We start from the raw sequence: 18,718 nt of genomic DNA, 5'->3' as shown, positions 1-18,718 counted from the left end.
AAAGTGGAGCTCTTCCCTTCTTAAAGAAGATCTGCAGTGCTCGTTCTCTTTGGGATCCTAGCTTTGTAACATATAAACCTAAACGTTATCCTTATTTCTTCAATGTGTTCTGTGAATCGGGCCGCTTTTCTCATTCTGTTTGTTATTTATATTTGTGCGTTGTTTTTATTTGAGTGTAACAGACACTCGTTTTCCCTTAGTCTCAGGTGTACAATACAGCGATCCCGCAAGTGTATACGTTATGCTTGCTCAGCACTCGTGTAGCCAATCTTTTTTTTTTTTTTTTTTTTTTTTCATTATTGCCTTCTCTCCCTCAAGGAACAGTTTAGACATTTCCCCCCACTAATGGTCTCCCTGTGACATCTTACTACCACAAATATAATGCAAATCTATTTATATACTGCATTTATATCTTTATACGTAAGAAAGTAAGATTTTTTTCAGCCTCTTGGGATGATACTACACCCCACTGAGAATACATGCTCTCCATAGTTGTATGTTGTTTTTGCTTGTTTCTGGTTTATGCCAACATTGTATAGAAGAAGACAGGCTTGGGCTTTGGAGTCAGGCAGACCTTGGTTTGAATCCTGGTTTGTTTTTGGTTTGTTTTGTTTAATTTAGTAATTATTCAGCCCCAATGATTGAGCCTAATCTGAGTCCCGATTTCCTCTTTTTATGATCCCTATTTAAAGTCTTTGAAGCCGAATGAGATAGTTGGATATGAAAACTCCCGGCACGGTGTTCAACATTGAATAAATAGTAGCTTCAAGAAGTCCTAGAATGCAGTCACTGTTGTTTTCCTAAGATGGTGTTCGGACAGTTTTAGCAACTCCCTCTGGCCACACCAAAGAATAAGAACAGTCCTTTATTAAAGTAATATTTGCGTGTTGGCTGAGTGGCAAGTCCTGTCGTGAGATTCTTATAGGTATTATTTTATTTACTTCTCAAAACATCTTACAGTGTCTCTATGTCCCATTTTTTTTTAGCGGAAAGAACTGTTTTTGCAAGACTTGTAACTTACCCGAGGTCACACAGCTCTTAGGTGCTTCATTGGAGGCTTGACTTGTTTCTCCAGCACTAGGTATTCAAAAGGATAGAAGGATTCTTGTCCTATACAGAAACCTGCACAACTCAAATTTGAAAATTAATGTGGTCTTGGTTCTTTACTTCTTTCCCCCGTCATTGCTGAAATCCCATATTGTGACATTCATAAATTTCTCGTGGTGGCTAACAGGTCCGCTGAAGGAATATTTAAGAAAAAATTAGAGACTACTCAGTGAAATATCTAAAATGCTTTTTCTGTAGCCTTTAATAGCACATGCTTATTCATTTATGCTTCATACATATCCGCCTGCATACGGCATATGTTACAGACTAGCCCAAGTGGAAGTGTATTTCCAAGACTCGTGAATCATCAGCAGTAATTTGAAAGGCATCGGATGCTGTGATACGAGGTCTTTGGTGTGTGCTATTACCCGTCTCTGTGTATGACAAACTTAAACCCCGTTATAAAAAATGACTTCAATTGTCTATAAGTTACTCAAAGTTAAGAAGTCAGGTGGCATAATTATAGCATCTTTCATTGATCTTCTTAGGCTGGCAAGAGAAGTGTGAACGTCTCCCACTTAAAAAGTACGGAGGCACAGAAAAGCCACTGATGGTAGCAAAACCCTAACAGGGTCCTGTGGATGTTGCTGAGGAAGCAGTGTTGAATTCTGGTTTCTCAATCTGGAAATGAAAATTTAAGGTTTAATCAAGCACATTCTTTTTCCACCAAAAAAAAAAAAAAATCTCTTTCTGTTGTGACTTCACTTGTCCACAGACTTGTCCTTTATTCTGTTTTGTTAAATAGGATTAGAAGGAAGAACAACCCATTCCCAACTTTTTAAGTTTTTTTTTTTTTTTATATAGCATCTGGACTACATTTCCACTTTATTAACAATATAAGTGAGACCTTTTGAAGTGAGGAGACAAATTCACATTTCTTCAGAAAAAGCATCACTAAATTAACGTCAGATCTTATATGTGGAATCTGACTTGGGTTCTTCAGAAATGGAGAAGGTACTCCATCTGATATAAATTGGGCTTGAATAACTTCAGGTATTTTTACTGAGAATACTATAAACAGTTAAAATCGTGACCAGAGCCTAGGGTTAGATATACGTTTCTCTCCAGTAATAAACCGATCACCTCACCCTTTTTTGGTCTCGGTTTTCTCTTATGTAAAAAGAAGATCCATCATTCAGTGTAATTTAATAAATATTTACTAAACACTTCCTACTATTTGCCAAGTACTGCACTAGTTATTGGAGTAACGGGATACAAGGTGGCAAACTGCTTTGCGATGTTTTAAACACCAAGTATCATTCTATACGATGAGGACCATTGCTAAAACACTCCTTTTACTTGGCAGAAACCCATTTTGTAAAATTATGTAATTTTCCTACCTAAAAACTCTTCAGTTAATGACTAAGAATGTTGCTGTCATAATCATAATCTCATTGCCTCATTTATTCCAAGTGGTAAGTCTTAACACCCTTGGGTTGGTTTTCTGTAGATACCAAGTGAATTTTGAGAACGTAACTATTGCCTTTATACCTTAAAGTTTTCTTTGCTTATAATTTGGAGGGTAATACTCTTATTATTTGCTAAAGAATCATTTATGTAGAATCCTGTTTCTCCTATTTCTGTATTTTATTCTAGTCCCCTGTGAAAACATGAGTCTCCACACACATTGTTCTAGAGTTACATGCGTTGATCAGTGTTCTAAGAGTAAGATTTTAGTTCTGTCATCCAGATACTCTGGATCACTTTAAAATTTTCTAGCTTCGTTTATCATTCAAATTGAAAATGGGATGGTTTTTCAACAATTGAAAATCGCAGAGGTTAATGGGGAGTGATGGAGGGAAAAGAAATCCCAAATTTTTGAGGAGCCATGATATATTTTATGAATACAGTCTTTCCACGCTAATGATGTGGTAGAGAATCAGTTAAAGAAATTGATTGGGTAAAATACTATAAAAATTTACCTGTGGTAGAAATAGCTGTTTTGTTAAATCATGTATCCATACGACAGTGTGATTGTGTGACATCTGTATTTTGCTGATTTGGAACTGATTTGTGATTTGGCCACATTTAACCTCACTCAGTTGCTTTCTTTTTGTTATCTGTAGTTTCCTATGCAATACAGATCTAAATAATAGATTTCAAGGACCCTAGAGGGTGAGGTAGGGAGGAAAAGGGAGACCAAGAATGGCATAGACAAAGGGCAAATGGGTGGGTTTTGAGAAGAAAGATTATGTGTAAAAATCAAACTATAAAAAGTATTGTTGACCAACTTATTTGACCAATTGTTCTATCGTTCAACTCAAAATAGTGCATTTAATCCTAAAAGTAAATATTAGCTTTCCTAACTGAAATTTTATCTACAAAAGACTAAACACTGGAGGGCTTATTCTGTAAGCAAAGTAAATATGTTGTACCCATGCATAGGTGATCTTACCTTTCCTGTGATGGAGAAAGGCCTACATCTCTTATCTTTACTATGAACTAAGCGGCCTTCCCATTAACAACCACAGATGTAACTCTCACCTTTCTGAAACTCAAATTACTCATCTGCAAAATGAGAGTGAACTTCAAGATACCTCCTAGTGCTAAAATTACATAAGGCAGTCATCATAAAATTGAACATGGTCAGGTTGAAACACTTCATTATCCTCTCCAACCCGTTAAACAAATTTTATTTGAGCACGGTGATACTTTAAATATTTTATTTCATTTTGCTTTGAAAGAAAGCAGGATAAGTACCATGCAATTTTTACTGTCAAACGTGACATAAAAAAGCTATACACAAATTGTCATTCATGGTCTCCTATTTTTCTTTAACTTGTCTCATATCCAATGTATTTGTCATTGTGAAACTGCATTGTATATGTAATTGTTCATGTTTCTATTAACTGTGTTACTAAATTTTTTCCTCCTCAAGGACTTGTTGCTGGTACTGTAATTGGTACCCTAATTCTAGGCAAAATTGTCTGGCACTATGGAAAATCAGGGTGAGCAGAAATTCTGATGATTTAAAAAAAATTGTTCTTAGCTTCTTTCCAGTAAAACCTGACACTCTACCAGAAGGTAACTTTCTTAGCTTAATTGTATGCTTTGAAATCTATCTCTTTATTCCTTTTCTCTGTAATTACAACCCTGGGTCAACAGACTTTGTGTCTTTTTTTTTTTTTTTTTAATTTTTCAGTAAATTCAAGGACATTAACATTTCAAAGGCAAGTGATTTGAAAGCCAAATTCTCACTTTGCCATCTATTAATCAAATCACCTTGTGTCCCTACTCAGTACAACTTATGATAGGATCTGGGTTACACAGAGCAAAACCCCAAGAAAAGTCAGACTCTAACATATTGTTAACGTTGTCTGTGGGTAGCCTTTTTCTGAGTCGTATTTATTAAAACACACCAAAACAGCTAAAAACAGCCCATTGGTTAGGAGGGTGGGCTCAGGAGCCTGACCACTTGCTTTGAATCCACCTGGCTCTACACTTTATGTGCCATGTGACAACGGGTAACTTCATCTCTCTAATGCCTCCGTTTTCTTATTTGTGAAGTGGGAGAAGCATAGTACCTGCCTCAGGGGATGGTAGTAAGGATCAAATGAGTTGCCCACCATAAAGAAGAAGGTAGAATGTTGCTTGGCACATGGAAAGCCCTCAGATGGTAAAACAGCAACACATTAAAAAAAAAAAAGTCGGTATGATTTGGAACATCTGACCTGCACTAAACGTATTTTACGTATGATGCCTTGGTTGGCTCTGACATTTCCTGTCAACAGAGGATTATTTAACTTGACCCTCCTCTGTTCAGAAAACTTACTGTAGAGTTCATAGAAACTTGAATTATTTCTAAACTGCCCTAATGCCTATCTATTTTTTTATCAATTCAAAACAACCATATATTTTTTATTAATTCAAAACAACCATATATATGTATATGCGGTATATGTATATATATACACATATGTACATATACATATATACATATACATTACATATGTATATATATATACATATACATATGTATATATATATATACATATACCACATATATACATACCATATATATACATATTACCACATATATACATATATATACATGTATATATACACATATACCACATATACATATATATATGGTTGTTTTGAATTAATAAGAAATATATGGTTTTAAATTGATAAAAAATAGGCATTAGGGCAGTTTAGAAATAATTCAAGTATAGATATGTATACATGTATATATATATATGTATATATACATATATATGTTATTTATTTATTTTGAGAGAGAGAGTGCAAGCAGGGAAGGGGCAGAGAGAGAGAGAGAGATAGAGAATCCCAAGGAGCTGGATGTGGGGCTCAATCCCATGAACTGTGAGACCATGACCTGAGCCAAAATCAAGAGTCGGATGCTTAGCCAACGGAGCCACCCAGGCCCCTCAAAACAACTATATTTTAATGCTGTTACTAAATGGCTTGTTTTAATTTCGGGGTTGATGTGAGCTATCTACTTTTTACCCTCTGTAACTCTTACCTTTCTCCTTAAATTAACAATATGATTTAAGCCTATTATAAGCTAAATTATGTAAATGTTCTTTAAAACACTGAATAGTTCAGTCTTCCAGTAAAATTATCTGACCACTGGGTCCTGGGCTTTGTGGGTTTTTAAAATAGTTTTTACAGCTATTTGTTTACTGCCAATAAAGTATATTATATATATATATATATATATATATATATATATGTATATGTTTTATTGCTATAATAGCAAATGTAGTAAAAGAGTTCAGATTTTTCAGAAGCTTTTTAAGAACGTGTTTTAGACTCCACCAAAAACATACAGAATTCTAAGACCTATTAAGTGAGTTGCATTGGTACAGATGCTTTAGCAAAACTACTGTGGAAAAAACAGTAGACTGCCCATCTTCTGTACTTCTTTGCCCTCATTCCAGCTCTCCTCTTGAATTAGAGCATTATCAGTTTGCCTTCCAAAGCCAGTGCTTGGTAGGTGAGAGGGGTGGAAGGGAAGGTGGAGTGTATTGGGCGCTCTCTGGGCTGCTTCAGTTTCTTTACCTACTTTAGTAAAGTAATCAGCCATGATGGTTTTAATAGGATGAAAAGTGCTGAGACATAGAAGGAGAAAATACCTGTTTTGAATTTCACTGGGGTTTTGCAATAAACCTAGTTCCCCTATTTCTGAATCAGAGAAGTTTGCGCAAACCCCTGAGGAGGAATTTGCCTTTTTCAAGTGCCCTTAAAAAAAACACTCCACTTGCCTAGGTTTGCAAGTATAAGCTGTTGAAGGTAAGAGCAAAGTTCATACATTCCTGGTTACACTCCAGATCTCATACTGATTTAATTAAACATTGGATCTTAATAGGGACTGGGAAAAGGGTTAATGAGTATGAAGGTGATAATGTACCTTCGCCTGGTGATCCTTCATGTTTGCCTATCAAAGGATTTGCTTACTTCTTTTTAGAAATGTTGGGTTTGGGTGATGAGTTTTAGTTCAAAAGAGGGACCCGGTTGTAAGGGAATGCTGATCTTGCTTTTCGGTTGAAATTACCATTATATAATTCAATTGGTGTTTTCCTTCTCCACTACTCAGCTCTTATTACATACATGAAAACAGAAAAGCATGCAGTTGTCTTTCGTAATTTCACCGTGATTGGTGATACCTCAGAAGTCAAACCTCTGGTCAGTTCTAAAAGGTATATGGTTTTACAAAGTCGCATCTCTGTGTCTTGCAGAATGTCCATCAGTACACTGGGGCGGGACTTAACCTGTGACTGTTCAAGGACTTGTCAGAATTGGTTTTCATGATTGAGTGACTAACTCATTGAGTCTCTCATTCGCGTGCCGTGTCCTCCACTCTGTGTTCATCGTCTCGCCTTGGGTTTTGCAGTCAGCTTATTGTAATGACTGGATGCTAGCAAAACCGCAAATATCTCGTAAAACAAAAGGTGGATGCATTGGGACTTACAAATAGGAATGCCTTTCTTATGACTATTTGCATCGTGAGATGATTGGCTTATAGTGTATTTGTATTTGCATTTCTCCGGTTTGGTTGGTGGCTTTTAGAATTTCCAGTGTGTAGGAAATATTAAAATTGGTTTTACGGTATCTTTCGTAAGTCACATTTATAGATCTTACAGCCCTTTTATATTATACAAAATTATGATGCCAAAATACCATAATATAAACGTATCTGTGAAATTTTCTGGGTGTCTTTCTCTAGGTGTCTTTTGACGAAACTTTCCTCTATTGCACATGTAGCAGGGGTTTTCATTGACTTTTATTCTGAAAGTATCTTCATCGAGTCTAATTTGACTGCTTATTTTCAAGAAACTAAAAAACTCAGGTATCCTATTTTAGTTGCTATAGCAACTAAACACTAAAGTCTACCCTGGCTGAGGTTGGATGACTTACTAATTTCCATTTGTTTTGCATGCTGCATTAACGGATTAATTTTCATCGTTTATCACATAATAACCAAAAGATTAATGTGTATCATCAGTCAATAAAATTATTTTGACTTTAATTTTCTTTTTTAACTTTCAGGACACACATGTATAACATTGACAGTTTTGCTTATGACGCTAGTAACCGTCGGCTAGCCGACTTAGCCGAAGAAGAGATCAGAAGAAAATATACACAAGTGTGCAGAATATTTCTAGTTTCTTAGAACCTTGTGGAGGAATGGACACAATAAATGTAATAGTGCTCGTCATTTTTCATGTTATCACTGTCTTTACGGGGCGTAGGAAAATCAGTGGAGCAGGTCTGTCCTGAACCTCTTGAAAATAGAACCACTTGCAAGATTTAGAGTGATCACTTTCCTTAAAGCGTAGGAAAGTGCAGAGGTTTGTTCACGCTTAGAACGTGAACGTGAATGTGAAGGAAATAAGTGAGTTTTTTCACTAGATGTGTAATGTTACTTTTGTTTGCAAAGAAAATTAAATATTAAAAACAGTGATTGGATATTGAAGACAAAAAACCGGAAGTCTCTTCTGAGCAGACTTGCCAAAGAGAGATGAACCGTATTGTAAAATAACTCTTGACTATTAGGCATTGTCCTGTTTTCTTATTCCATTATGATGAGGCTGAAGGTGTTGGCAAAATTTTTTAAAGGAAAAATGTGCTTATGACCCAAGAGCATTGATTTTTCTGGGGTTAGTTGGTGGAAATGGGGGAACACAGAATGAAGAAGCAATTCTTTGGCTATTATTTTGTTTAAAAACAATCTTTTTTTTTTTTTTTTTTTTTTTTTTGAGAAAGACCCCTGTGAAAGGTTGAAAGGTATCTTCATTGACTTAATGTCTTTAAAAGTATATTACAATATTAACATAAGAGTCTATATTTCTGAAGTAGGGGGTGTTCATAGCCAAATTCTAAATCTTATTCTTTTATAATATTAAGATTAATTTATTTATATTTATTCATGTCAGTGAACGCATTGATTTTACATGTATAGCAAGAAAAATTCAAGAAGATATGTAAAGAAAAATTTATTTTCCCTAAATGGAAATAAATAATGGATTGCATTTTTGTCTCATGTAGTACTTGAAATTTATTTTCTTAAATATAAATATTTATTTCTAAATAGGAGATTATTTTCCTGCATCTCATAAGTACTTAATAATGCTATCATTTGGTTCTCCTGGTGCGAAACATTTTCAGTTACTTTTATTTACTTATTTATTTATTTAGAGAGTGAGCGTGAGCAGGGGAGGGGCAGAGTTAATTTCTTTTAACATTTTTTCATTTTTGAGAGACGGAGAGAGACAGAGCATGAGCCGGGGGAGGAGCAGAGAGAGAGGGAGACACAGAATCCAAAGCAGGCTCCAGGCTCTGAGCCGTCAGCACAGAGCCCGAGGTGGGGCTTGAACTCACAGACCGCAAAATCATGACCTGAGCTGAAGTTGGTCACTTAACCGACTGAGCCACTCAGGCACTGAGAGAGAGAGACAGAGAGAGAGAGAGAGAGAGAGAGAGAGAGAGAGAGAGAGAGAATCTTAAGCAGGTTCCACGCTCAACACAGAGCCTGACTCGGGACTCGGTCTCATGACCCTGGGATCATGACCTGAGCCAAAATTTCAGCAAGAGTCCCATGCTGAACCAACTAAGCCACCCAGGTGCCCCTTAAGTTACTTGTAAATTATGCCATATTGTACTACCTCAAGCATGTCATATTCTCATATAAGAGTTGTGTCACTTGTTATTAATTTACCTAAGGACAATCACATTACTTTCTAGATGATTATCCATTCTTCTCATCTTACCGATTACGTTTGAAGGGCTGGAATAGACTAGCATATACATATAACTAAAGTTAACAATAATTATTTTGCCATATTGCTTCATCCATTTTGTTGTTAAAATATTTTAAAGTAAACATATGCATCATGGTATTTCACTATAAATACTTCAATATGATTTCTAACAAGAAGGACATGTATTCTACCTAACCACAATCATCACAACTAACGAGATTAACGATAATTTCCTAATAGCTTCTAATATTAGGAAATTTTTTGAACTTTCCTAGAAGTTCTGCATGTAGCCACATATAGCTACTAATCCATTTGTTTGTTAAATAAGAGGGCCTGCTCCGCCTACTTTGTGACAGTTTGGTGCTTCCTGGGGTAGCAGCGAGCATAACAACAATTCAGTTAGTTAGAAAAACACCTGAGTGCCTACTATGTACAGGTCACCATGTGCTAGGTGTGTGCTTACCAAGATCTACAACACAGTGGCTACCCCCAATTTGCTTAGGTTCTATCACAGGAAAAGCAAAACTAACACAGTGAGAGAAAAAGTGTAGAATTACGAATATTCCAGCAATCACCCGTACAGAATACAGGGAGTATCTAAGCTATCTTTGCTACACGAGCGCGTGGTGGGCAGGGAGGCGTTCGAGACAGGATGTGAATTAAGGAAGGACAAATAGATGAGATTCACATAGCGGGAATGGAAAGTGCAAACGCAGTGCGCCCAAAGTAGGAAAGGCTCACGGAGAAGACTTGTGTTCGGTGGAGAAGTAAAAATGGTAAATTCAGCATAATTATTCTGTATGATTAAAGTGGAATCAATGGACACAGGTTTATAATAACAGGAATTTTAGATATTGGGAAATATTGAACTTAAGCAATACAAAACACCGAGTTAACCTTTATATCTTATTATTCAGATAAAGGTAAAGCTGAAAAAATATTTAATAGTTACCTTGAAGAAAATAAACAGTAGGCGTATTGGGGCTAATGGCATTTTCTTACAGGATTTATAACTACTTTGTGTCCTGTTGTCATGAACTTGAATAATTTTATGCTTTTTCCCAAGGTAAGCTCTCCTTTGAGATGATACTTTGTTTGCAGAGATGGTATTGCCTTTACCCTTGACACTATTGCTGATAATCCATGCAGGAAATTATACTTGCTTAACACAGAAATTTGTGTAGTATAATATTTAACCTACTATCACTACCACGTTTCTTAGAACACTTAAATATTTTTTGTCTTATCACACCCTCCTACTTTTTGTTGGTGAATGCCCAAGGTGGAAATGCCTTTTTTTCTACTCAACCAACTTGAGCGTCCCCTCCACCCCCTTGCCTAAATTAAAAAACAGCTCCCTCCATGGGGCGCCTGGGTGGCTCAGTCGATTGAGCAGCCGACTTCAGCTCAGGTCACGATCACATGGTCTGTGAGTTCGAGCCCCACCTCGGGCTCTGTGCTGACAGCTCAGAACCTGCAGCCTGTTTCAGATTCTGTGTTTCTCTCTCTCTCCCCCTCCCCCACTCATCCTCTGTCTCTCTCTCTCAAAATTAAATTAAAAAACTTAAAAAAAAAAAAAAAAAAAAGGCTTCCTCCCTAAAGTCAATGCTTCTTTTGCAAACTAGTCCAGTGGTGGCTGGTTCGTTTTCATGCTCCTTGTTGTCTCAGTGTTGAGAAGTGGTGGTATTCTTTTCCTTGCTTCCCATTGCCTCTACTTCATCCATCTCAATATATTCCTTAAATTTTCTTTTAGTGTGTATCTATTTCAGAAAGAGAGAGAGAGAGAGCATGAGCCGGGGAGGGACAGAGAGAGGGAGACACAGACTCCAAAACGGGCTCCAGGCTCTGAGCTGTCAGCACAGAGCCCCACTCGGGGCTCGAACTCATGAACTGTGAGATCATGACCGGAGCTGAAGTGGGATGCTTACCTGACTGAGCCACCCAGGCGCCCTTCCCATATATTCTTTAAAAAGTGTATCTGTTCTTTACTCTGGTAGGACAATTTACTAATATATTAAGTTTTTTTCCCTATAGTTTTCCCTTTCTCAACTCCAAGTGGGTAGCAAATTTTGGTCTTCCTTGCTCTAGGGGAACATCCTGACTTCTGGGAGCAGAACCACTAAAAGACATCTTTCTTCCTTGCTGTTCTCTGAAATTCTATACTCTCATCATAGACTAAGCTGGTGGGGCGGGGGTGGGGGGGGGAGGTAGAAACAGAACCAGGAAGAGGGAAGATTCCTGTGAATAATAAGACAGATATTGCTAACAACCTCAAAGTCTCTGAACCAGGCATCCTGACAGCTTCTGGGGTGAAAAGGTAAGGACTCAGAGGTACATGATGGGAAGCATAATGTTATATTTTGAAGTTGAGACTAGCAGGATTTGTTAAAGGATTAGGTGTGCCGTTAAAAAAGCAAGAAAGGAATTAAGGATGACACTAAGAGTTTTAGCCTGAGCGACAGAAAGCGGGGAGGTTGCACTTACTAAACCTTAACTCCCTTGGGGAAGACTTCTGTAACAGAAAGGTCAGGAGTTTGTGTTCCTACATGTAAGTTTGAGATGCCTTTTGGGCATCAAAGTAGAGATGTTGTATAAGTAGTCAAAAATACAAATCTGGAATTCTGAAGCGGGGGTCTAGGCTTGAGATGTATATGTGGGAGTCATCAATAAGAGAATATGTGTCAATGAACCCAAGTGATGAAAGCAAGAGGAAGACAGATTCAGCATTAAGGTTTACGATATGGACATCATTGGTGTCCTTGAGCAAAGCTCTTTCAGTACCGTGGTTGTGAGTCAAAGCCTAGGTTAAGAGGCCAAAAAGCGACTGGGACAAGAGAGATTAAAGATGGCCAACGCAAGTGAATACAGACAACTTTTTTGAGACGTTTTGCAGAAAAGTTTGGGCAGAGAAATGTTCGTTGGAACATACTGCGAGCTTAAGAAACATGCCATTTTATTTATTTTATTTTATTTTATTTTTTTTTAAATTTTTTTTTTCCAACGTTTTTTATTTATTTTTGGGACAGAGAGAGACAGAGCATGAACGGGGGAGGGGCAGAGAGAGAGGGAGACACAGAAGCGGAAACAGGCTCCAGGCTCCGAGCCATCAGCCCAGAGCCTGACGCGGGGCTCGAACTCACGGACCGCGAGATCGTGACCTGGCTGAAGTCGGACGCTTAACCGACTGCGCCACCCAGGCGCCCCTAGAAACATGCCATTTTAAAATATGGGGAGAAGTAGATCATGGTATACGCTGATGGGTATGATGCAGGAGAAAGAAGGGAAGATTTCTAGCTCTTGAGGAGGCGAGAGGTAATTGACTCCATCCGGAAAAGTGGTATAATTAGTGGTCAAGAGCATGAATTATGGAGACAACCTGCCTGCGCTCAAATCAAACTCCCGCCATTTAACAACTGTGCGACTTCAGGAAAATTCCTTGCCTGTGTACCTTATTTATCTATCTATAAAGTGCCTTTCCATCTGTGAAGTGGTGATACATAGGATGCTGCGAGAAGTAAGTTAATAAACGTAAAGGGTTTAGAATAGTGCCAATCACATAGGAAGGGCTCAGGAAGTTTTAGCTGTTATTAGTGCACAAATGGAGAGCCTGGCCTTAGATAGAAGTAGATAGAGCAGGTCATCCATAGTTAATAGGAAGGAAAGTAGCATATAAAGGTTCATCTGCAGAAGCGTGTGGGATGCCATGGTGGCAACTTCTGCAAATTTCCTTCTACTTTTTTATCGACATAGAAAGCAAGGTCATCGCAAGTATGAAGTATGTGAGGAGGTGTTATACATTTGGGGAGAGGAAGAGAAGGAAAAGACTGGAGAAATTTAGTAAAATTAGTGGGCGAGTTGGTGTGAGTGCTCGTGAATCGAGACTGCAACCATTGAGCTTGGAGTGGCCCAGACATCTAAAGATGACGGCAGGAAAGAAGGTAGCAGGTGATGTACTCTGATGGCATGAGATTCGAAGGAAAGGGCTTTGTGGTGAGGGAGGAGGGAGATTGGCCTACAAGTATCAATAATGAAAAACATAGGGCACCAAGTTCACATCCAGGCCTGGTAACATGTGGAGTGAGGGAGGTCAACAAGAGATGCTTTTGCCCTACCAGAGATTTGTGTGCAAGTTCAAGCACAATGTACATTCCTCTTCCACTCCTTGTTATCATAATCTGTCTACTTTCCCATCCCTCACTCATGCTTACTGAGGGTCTTCTACACGTCGTACATTAAATATACATTAGATCTGTCTGCTCAGAAATCCTAGGTGCAATAAGACTCCAGAACTAGATTTCTAAATATCATCGTCCAATAAAATAAATCCCAGTTCCTTGGAGAAAAAGGCCGATACTAGTGCTGGGGCAGGGAAAATAGAAGATGACCCTGAGACATCTTGTAGTATCCGAAATTAATGGGTTCAGAAAATAAATGCTCAAAAAATGATGGCAACCTGTCAAAAGGACTCAGAAACCAGCTTGAACAAGCTCCCTTTGACCAAATCTGGGACAATTAGAAAAAAAAAAAAATGGGGGCGCCTGGGTGGCTCAGTCGGTTAAGCGTCCGACTTCGGCTCAGGTCACGATCTCGAGGCCCGTGAGTTCGAGCCCCGCGTCGGGCTCTGGGCTGACGGCTCGGAGCCTGGAGCCTGCTTCCGGTTCTGTGTCTCCCTCTCTCTCTGTCCCTCCCCCGTTCATGCTCTGTCTCTCTCTGTCCCAAAAATAAATAATAAACGTTTAAAAAAAAAGTAAAAAAAAAAAAAAAAAAAAGGGGCGCCTGGGTGGCTCAGTCGGTTAAGCGTCCGACTTCGGCTCAGGTCACGATCTCGCGGCCCGTGAGTTCGAGCCCCGCGTCGGGCTCTGGGCTGATGGCTCAGAGCCTGGAGCCTGCTTCCGATTCCGTGTCTCCCTCTCTCTCTGCCCCTCCCCCGTTCATGCTCTGTCTCTCTCTGTCTCAAAAATAATTAAACGTTAAAAAAAATTTAAAAAAAAAAAAGAAAAAAGAAAAAAAATAATGGCAATGGATTATAATACATAGGAAAAAAGTGGAAACTTGAGTGCATGCTGGTATAAATAAATAAATGGGAAAGAAAGTTCCTTTTTTTTTTTTACAGCAGAATTCCAATGAATACATGTACAAGGAACGATTTAACTAGAAAATCAGCATTTGGCAGCCCTCGTTGTAATGCTACTTTCAGGCAAGAATCCTCAATGGATTCTGCAATTGGTGAGTGAGGGAAAGCCTGATGAGAAATAAGAGAAGTATATAGTCTCCAAATTTTCCTCACAAGACACATTACAATAACTTCCTCACAAGTAACTTTATAGTAGAGAAACCTGACAGACACTAATTCAGCCAACCGGTCAAAATTAACATTCCCAGTAATGGACATGAGGTTCCTCCTGATAGGACATGCTGAGAAAAATGCAGCATCATTCCTGGGGTATTTCTGCCAAACATTGCATAATCTGGATCGAATTATGAGGGAGCACCAGAAAAAAAGTAATTTGAGGGACATTTTTACAAAATGGCCTGCCTGTGCTTTTCTAAAGCAATGAGGTCATGAAAATCAAATAGAAGAAAGAAAAAAATGAAGATAAATGTAAAAAATCATTGAAACGGAAAACAGAAAAATAAGAGAAAACCAATGAAACCAGAAGTTAGGTCTTTAAAAAACAATTGACGAACTTCCATTTGGCTGGTAAAGAATACAGAGAAAAGACAAAAATCACCAGTATTAACAATGCAATAGAATACATCACTCACTACAAAGCCTGGTCATTACAATAAGCAATAAGAGCCCCCTCAGTGGCTCAGTCAGTTAGACGTCTGACTTCTGCTCATGTCATGATTTCATGGTTTGTGAGTTCAAGCCCCCACATGGGGCTCTCTGCTGTAAGCACAGAGTCTGCTTCAGATCCTCTGTCACCCTCTCTCTCTGCCCCTTCTCCGCTCGCTCTGTCTCTCTAAAATATTTAAAAAGAAACATTTTAAAAAGAATGTATAAAAGAACAATAAGAGAATATCAACTTTATACCAATAAACTTAACTTTATACCAATAATTTAACAAATTAGATGAAATGAGCAAATTAACTTGAAGATATTAATTACAAAGTCTGACCCAATAAGAATAGAAAACTTGAATAGACCTCTATTAATTGAAGAAATGGAATTTTTAGGGGCGCCTGGGTGGCTCAGCCGGTTAAGCATCGACTTCAGCTCAGCTCATGATCTCATGGTTCGTGGGTTTGAGCCCTGCGTCGGGCTCTGTGCTGACAGCTCGGAGCCTGGAGCCTGCTTTGGATTCTGCGGTTCCCTCTCTCTCTGCCCCCTCCCCACTCATGTTCTCTCTCTCTCTCAAAAATGAGTAAACATTAAAAAATTTTTAAATAAAAAATGGAAATTTTAATTAAAAATCTTTTCAAAGAGAATATTTCATGCTCAGATGGCTTCTTCACTGGTAAAGTCTAACATTTAAGGAAGAAATTATACCAATCCTACACAAACTTGTTCGGAAGGTAAAGATACTTGCAAACTTACTTTATGAGGCTAAAGACATCCCAAGAAAAGAGGACTATAAACCAATATCCCTCATAAACATAGACACAAACATCCTTAAAATTTTAGCAAAGCAAATCCCACAGTATATAAAAGATTTATGGTACATCATTATCAAATAAGTTTTTTCCAAGGAGTAAAAGGTTGGTTTAACATCCAAAAATCAATCAATGTAATTCACATACTCATAAAATAAGAAAGAAAACCACATTATCATTTCAGTAGATGCAGAATGAGCATTTATTAAAGTCCAACAGAAATTCATGTTAAAATCTCAGCAAACTGGGGCGCCTGGGTGGCTCAGTCTGTTAAGCGTCTGACTTTGGCTCAGGTCACGATCTCAGGGTTTGTGAGTTCGAGCCCCGCATTGGGCTCTGTGCTGACAGCTTGGAGCCTGGAGCCTGCTTCGGATTCTGTGTCCCCTTCTCTCTCTGTCCCTCCTCCACTTGTGCTCTGTCTCTCTCTATCAAAAATAAATAAATGTGATTTTTTTTTTTAATCTCAGCAAACTAAGAAGAGAAGGGAAATTTCTTAATCTAATTAAGGGCATCTTCCATAAACCTACAAATTTCAGCATACTCAACAGTGACAGGCTCAATGTTTTCTACCTAAGGACAAGTCATGGATATCTACCCCTTCTATTCAACAGTCATTTGGAGGTTTTAGCCAGTTCAATAGGGAAGAAAAAGAAATGAAAGTCACTGAATTGGAAAGGTAGAAGTAAAGTTGTCTTCATTGGCAGATGGCATGATTATGTACCTAGAAAAGAATCTACCAGAGCTAATAAGGGAATTTAGTAAGGTCACAGGACACAATGTTAATACACAAACAACAATTTTACTTTGATATATTAACAATACACAGTTAGAAAATGAAATTTTAAACTTTTTTTTTTAACGTTTTATTTATTTTTGAGACAGAGAGAGACAGAGCATGAATGGGGGAGGGTCAGAGAGAGAGGGAGACACAGAATCGGAAGCAGGCTCCAGGCTCTGAGCCGTCAGCCCAGAGCCCGATGCGGGGCTCAAACTCACGGACCGCGAGATCGTGACCTGAGCTGAAGTCGGACGCTTAACCGACTGAGCCACCCAGGCGCCCCTAGAAAATGAAATTTAAAAACAACTGTTTCCAATAGCGTCCAAAAACGTGAAATATTTAGAGACACAGTCTTTAAACCATGTCAAGAACTCTACAAAAATTATAAAACTTTACTGAGAGAAATTATAGACCTAAGTAAATGTTATGAATTAGAAATTAAGGAATTGTAAAACTAAGTTTCATGTCTTCAAAAAGCCACTAATGTTAAGATATCAATTCTCCACACATCAATCTATAGTCCCAGCAGGGATTTTAAGAAACTGATCCTAGAAGTGGCTGGGTGGCACTCAGTCTGTTAAGAGTCCCACTCTTGGGGCGCCTGGGTGGCTCAGTCGGTTAAGCGGCCGACTTCGGCTCAGGTCACGATCTCGCGGTCCGTGAGTTCGAGCCCCGCGTCGGGCTCTGGGCTGACAGCTCGGAGCCTGGAGCCCTCTTTGGATTCTGTGTCTCCCTCTCTCTCTGCCCCTCCCCTGTTCATGCTCTGTCTCTCTCTGTCTCAAAAATAAATAAACGTTAAAAAAAAAATTAAAAAAAAAAAAAAGAGTCCCACTCTTGATTTCAACTCAGGTCATGATCTCACAGTCTGAGATTGAGCCTCATGTTGGACTCTGCTGGGCAAGGAGCTGGCTTAAGATGCTCTCTGTCCCTCTCCCTATGCCCCTCCCCTGCTTGCACACCCTCTCTCTCTAAAAAAAAAAAGAAAAAAGAAAAAAGAAACTTATCCTAAAATTTGTGTAGAAATGTAAATTTCCTCTCTTAACCCTGTTTTCACAGTTGTTTTTTAAAAAAAATCAGAAAAGTAAAATCTATATTTCTCCCAGTCCATGGAAGCTAGGAGTCTAGTTGGGTCTACCATGTAAAAGCAGTCATATAATATTTGGCAGAAGATGGCTTAGAGACAAAGAAGCCTGATTCACCCCAAGTGGGAACAATTAAGAACAGATACGTCAAAAAGATTTGTGGAACCCTTCCTCACAGCAGTGTTCTATACTCTCTATCTGACCAATTTATAAATATCTTAACTGGCACCGGAACGAGATTCATTGTTAAATTATCTTCCACAACACTTGGAGCCCTGCCGGCCCAAACATGTCTATCTACAGAATATCAGTAAGGATTTAGGAATTCCGTATGCTCTGCTCTCCCTCTGATTCCTATATTGTAAGTCTCATTACAGCCAACACCATTGGTCACTAGTATTGTGGATCTGCCCCAGGGAGGTCGCTTTTTATTCGTTTATCTCCCTGGTCACTTCAGAATGACCGTGAATGGAGGTCGGGGGCTCTGTTCTCTTTGACACGTACAGCTTTTGCAGCCCACTTACTGCCCATGAAATCTGGGGCACCCAAAGGCTTGAACAGCCAAAGTTTTTCTAAGTCCAAGATCTTTTTTTTTTTTTAATAAACACAAAATGGTTTATTTTTTTTTTAGTATATGATAATGACAGCATTTTATTTATTTATTTATTTATTTATTTATTTATTTTTCAATATATGAAATTTATTATCAAATTGGTTTCCATACAACACCCAGTGCTCATCCCAACAGATGCCCTCCTCAATACCCATCACCCACCCTCCCCTCACTCCCACCCCCCATCAACCCTCAGTTTGTTCTCAGTTTTTAAGAGTCTCTTATGCTTTGGCTCTCTCCCACTCTAACCCCCCTTTATTTTTTCCTTCCCCTCCCCCATGGGTTTCTGTTAAGTTTCTCAGGATCCACATAAGAG

At 38.5% G+C, this 18,718-nt stretch overlaps 1 protein-coding gene across 18 annotated transcripts in view; it reads left to right on the top strand.

The window, feature by feature from the left end:
* Positions 1–18,718, top strand: part of CD55 (CD55 molecule (Cromer blood group)) — a 53,172-nt gene that overhangs the window by 22,259 nt on the left and 12,195 nt on the right. For 8 of the 18 annotated variants that reach the window (XM_058701396.1, XM_058701387.1, XM_058701395.1 and 5 more), the window contains 2 exons: positions 6,668–6,770; positions 7,621–8,603. The exons of 4 other annotated variants lie outside the window; for them this stretch is intronic. In XM_058701396.1, the coding sequence (XP_058557379.1) occupies positions 6,668–6,770; positions 7,621–7,744 (227 nt within the window). In that variant the 3' untranslated portion in view covers positions 7,745–8,603. 6 more of the 18 variants (XM_058701391.1, XM_058701398.1, XR_009254331.1 and 3 more) reach the window with 5 other exon arrangements.

This window comes from Neofelis nebulosa, chromosome 15, assembly GCF_028018385.1.
Source record: "Neofelis nebulosa isolate mNeoNeb1 chromosome 15, mNeoNeb1.pri, whole genome shotgun sequence".
NCBI classification, from domain to species: domain Eukaryota; kingdom Metazoa; phylum Chordata; class Mammalia; order Carnivora; family Felidae; genus Neofelis; species Neofelis nebulosa.
The sequence above is the reverse complement of the archived record's forward strand: the minus strand, read 5'-3'. Positions and strand labels throughout refer to the sequence as shown.